General features: G+C 54.3%; 1 protein-coding gene across 1 annotated transcript; it reads left to right on the top strand.

The window, feature by feature from the left end:
* Positions 1–3222: 3222 nt before the first annotated feature.
* LOC139828726 (olfactory receptor 14J1-like) lies at positions 3223–3831 on the top strand. The gene has a single exon (XM_071812865.1). The coding sequence runs from the start codon at positions 3223–3225 to the stop codon at positions 3829–3831; it is 609 nt and encodes a 202-aa protein (XP_071668966.1).
* Positions 3832–4047: the final 216 nt, after the last annotated feature.

Consider the following 4047-nt stretch of genomic DNA (forward strand, 5'->3'; position numbering starts at 1 on the left):
GGGATGCCACAGCACAGGACAGGCTGTGGTGGAGATGATCAAGGGATGTAAAGAGGCTGAAAGCCCCACCAGACATGAGCTCCTTCTCCCCTTGGCTATGGCTGTTGTCTGCACCTCTGATGCCTGTGAGGAGACACCTTGTCCTTCCAGCACAGGGGCCTCATGGCCTCCTTGTCCCCAGCCAGGAACCTGGGAGCTGTGGGACCATAGTCCTGCCCTTGGCCTTGCACAGCCCCACATCACACTGTTCCAGGAAGGGCCCTGGGCAACATGGGAGGGACAGGATCTGCCTTCCCAGGGCTGGGGTCAGATCTTCGCCTTTTGGTTAATGAAACACATCCAGGTTTACCGATCGTCAGAGGGACATTTACTTTGTTTTTCCTTACCAGTCATCATTGCTTCCAGTTTTCTGTTCTAACCAGACCCTGGGGACTGTTCCTCGATAGTGTCCTTCAGTGGGACCCATTAACAGTACAAGAAAATTTGGAGTTTGAATCTGACTTTGACTTCTTGAGAGGTTTCTTCACCTTCCTCCAGGGTCTGAGGTCCATGGACTCTGCACCAAAGCCACCAGAGGGGTCATTAAAGCGCCTTAGGCTGCTCCTGTGCTGCTGAGCTCAGCTGGGCTCCTGGGACAGAGGGAGCTCCTGGCAAGCGGCAGTGCTGCAGAGAGACAGCTCTGCCCAGGAGCAGCTCCTCTGCACAGCGCAGCAGGGCTGTGGGCTCTGCCCGCAGCACCAAGGGCACAGGAGCCAGGCAGAGAGAGAGAAACGCAGTCTGGGGTGGGAGAATGCTGAGAGATCACTGGAATCCACATCTTCACAGACATGAAGCCAGTGGCTGCAGGGCATTGCATCTGGCAATCACTGTAGGATCTCAGAAAGCTGTCGCATTGAAGAGCCTGCAAGAGATGTAAGTACAGTTCTCAGAAATTCTCTGATGCAGAGGAGAGGATGTGCTGCAGAGCAGGGATTGCTTTTTGCACGGTCAGAGTGACAAGACGTAAATGCTGCGTTCTCCTAATAATGGCTGTGGGGTGTAAATATAAATGTGCAGGCAGGGGTGCCCAGGACTGTCCTGCAGAGCAGGGTCCATGCACCCCAGGGCTGTGCCAGGGCAGGGACTCTGCCGCCTGCCAGGGTCAGCGCTCAGCCTGCCCGAGGAGATCCCCACGGTGCTGTAGAGTGAAGCTGTGAGGGGAAAGAACAAGCACTCTTGGGCAGGAAAGGTTCTTCTGCTTTGGAGAGGGTGCTGTGTGGGTCAGGGCTGCTCACAGATACAGATCACCCCCAGGATTTTTCCAAGGGGGGTGCAGGAAAGGATAAAACAAAAATGAGTTCTCATGCTTAAACAAGTCACCGAGACTCCTGAACTGCAACTCTGAGTGATCAGCACATCTGCCAGAAGGCTCATAACATCCCTTCCCCAACCCTCTGCCTGTGCACAGCACCTGCATCACCTTGGCTGGACCCCTCAGCCTTGTCTGACCTGTCCTGTTTTCCAACCTGCAAACAGGAAGATGCCCCCAGGCAGTGCCCTGTGAACAGGCAGGATCTGTAGGGCCAGGGGGAGGGCACAGAGGGTGGGATGGGGTCTGTGAGCACTGACAGGGAAGAGACATGGACAGGGAAACACCTCCCAGGGGAGAATCTCCAGGCAGCAGGGAAATGATCAGAAATGGGAGGAAACTGAACCTGGAATGGTTATGGGAGGGAGAACAGAGAAAAGTCCCTGTGATCCCCTGCAGTGCAGATCCCTCCTGTGAGCAGCCCCTTCCCTCCTGTCCCACCCAGCAAAGCCTCTGCCCTCAGGGCCGGGGACTCCAAGGCATGAAGCAGCTCCTGTGCAGCCAGAGCTCCAGTTCCTCTGCAGAGCACAGGGGCTGAGAGCAGCTGCCCGGCAATGTTGGTGTCTGGGAGGTGGCTGCACAGCTGGGGAAGGGTGACGCTGTCTGAGTGCCCGGCTGCCTCTGCCCTGGCCTCTCTCACACCCACCCTCACCGCATTGTCCTTCTTGCTCCCCTGCTCTGGGTCACTGCTGTTGGGATCTTGTTCTTGCTGTCAGGCTCCCTGGGGATGGCAGTTTCAGCTGCAGAGTCACAGCCTGATCTTGTGGGTCCTTTCCTGCAGGTGTGTCCATGGGAACACGTGTCCCAGCTTTGCTCTGAGCTGTGGGGCTGGGGACTGAACCATGTGTGTCTTGGGCTAAATGTGGGGAACTGAGACCTTAGGAAAGGGTGAGACATTTCATGGTCTGAGGTGGAACCCTGTGCTCTCAGCAGTGTCTGCTGGCTTTTCAGGATAACATGGGAGTGTGATCAGGCTCCATCTCAGAAAGGTGCCAGCCCAGGGCAGCTGGAGCCAGACAGAGGGACGGAGCAGCTGCCCTCACTCTGCACTGACCCACAGGCATCCTCTGGTCTCGCAGGACTCGTTCTGTTCTCCCTGAGTGCACCAGAAATGCTGAGGGTTTCTGACACCCAACACCACTCCCCAGGGTGGGAGGGCAGAAGGAGCTGTAGAAACACCAAACCTCTCCAACTCAGTTTCTCAGGCCTGGGGGTACAGATGCTGACAGTCCCTTCTGCACCAGGAGCGGTTCCAGCTGACAAAGCTGAACCCCAGGACTGGTCCCTGCCCCACCCAATCACACAGGTTCAGGCTGACTGATCAAGAGCCCCTGGGCAGAGACCCTGCTCTTCATTGCACACTCATCAAGCACCGATGAGGGCTCCAGCCAGGACGTTCTCCTGGGAAAATAGAAGTGTCTCTTTGTGGGAGGGTCTGTGGGAAATGGCTTTGGTTTCTCCCAGAGAAGTCTCATCTAAACCATCACTGTCTTTTCCTCCTTGCCAAGGTCCTCATGCCCAGAGACAGCAAATGTCCAACAGCAGCTCCATCACCCAGTTCCTCCTCCTGGCGTTCACAGACACACGGGAGCTGCAGCTCTTGCATTTCTGGCTCTTCCTGGGCATCTACCTGGCTGCCCTCCTGGGCAACGGCCTCATCATCACCACCATAGCCTGTGACCGGCACCTCCACACCCCCATGTACTTCTTCCTGCTCAACCTCTCCCTCCTTGACCGGGCTCCATCTCCACTACCCTCCCCAAATCCATGGCGAATTTCCTCTGGAACACCAGGACCATTTCTTATATGGGATGTGCTGCCCATATAAGAAATTTTCCTTTTTCATTTCAGCAGAGTTTTATCTCCTCACCATCATGTCGTACGACCGCTACGTTGCCATCTGCAAACCCCTGCACTACGGGACCCTCCTGGGCAGCAGAGCTTGTGTCCACATGGCAGCAGCTGCCTGGGCCACTGGGTTTCTCAATGCTCTGCTGCACACGGCCAATACATTTTCACTGCCCCTGTGCAAGGGCAATGCCCTGGACCAGTTCTTCTGTGAAATCGCCCAGATCCTCAAGCTCTCCTGCTCACACTCCTACCTCAGGGAACGTGGGATTCTTGTGGTCGGTGTCTTAGTAGCCTTTCCGTGTTTTGTTTTCGTTCTTTTCTCCTATGTGCAGATCTTCAGGGCCGTGCTGAGGATCCCCTCTGAGCAGGGACGGCACAAAGCCTTTTCCACCTGCCTCCCTCACCTGGCCGTGGTCTCCCTGTATGTCAGCACTGGCATATTCACCTACCTGAAGCCCCCCTCTATCTCTTCCCCATCCCTGGATCTGCTGGTGTCTGTTCTGTACTCGGTCGTGCCTCCAGCCGTGAACCCCCTCATCTACAGCATGAGGAACCAGGAGATCAAGGATGCCCTGTGCAAACTGATGACTGATATTTTCCTGAAGCAAGTCTTCTCGTCAGCTTCTGCATAGCAGTTATAGAACAATTCATTGTATTACATCTTCTCTTTTTGTGTGGTTTGTTTGTTTCTTTGTTTGTGGTTTGTTTTTCTTCTTTAATTTTGCCTTTTTATTTTTTTTTTTTTGTGATGGTGGTTTATTTTTAGTCACTAGAATATTGTCATCCCCTTTGTAATTCACAAACTTATGTGCCTTTCTGTCTGAGTGGATTTTTAAATAAAGTGTTGT

Source organism: Patagioenas fasciata, chromosome 10 (assembly GCF_037038585.1).
Source record: "Patagioenas fasciata isolate bPatFas1 chromosome 10, bPatFas1.hap1, whole genome shotgun sequence".
NCBI classification, from domain to species: domain Eukaryota; kingdom Metazoa; phylum Chordata; class Aves; order Columbiformes; family Columbidae; genus Patagioenas; species Patagioenas fasciata.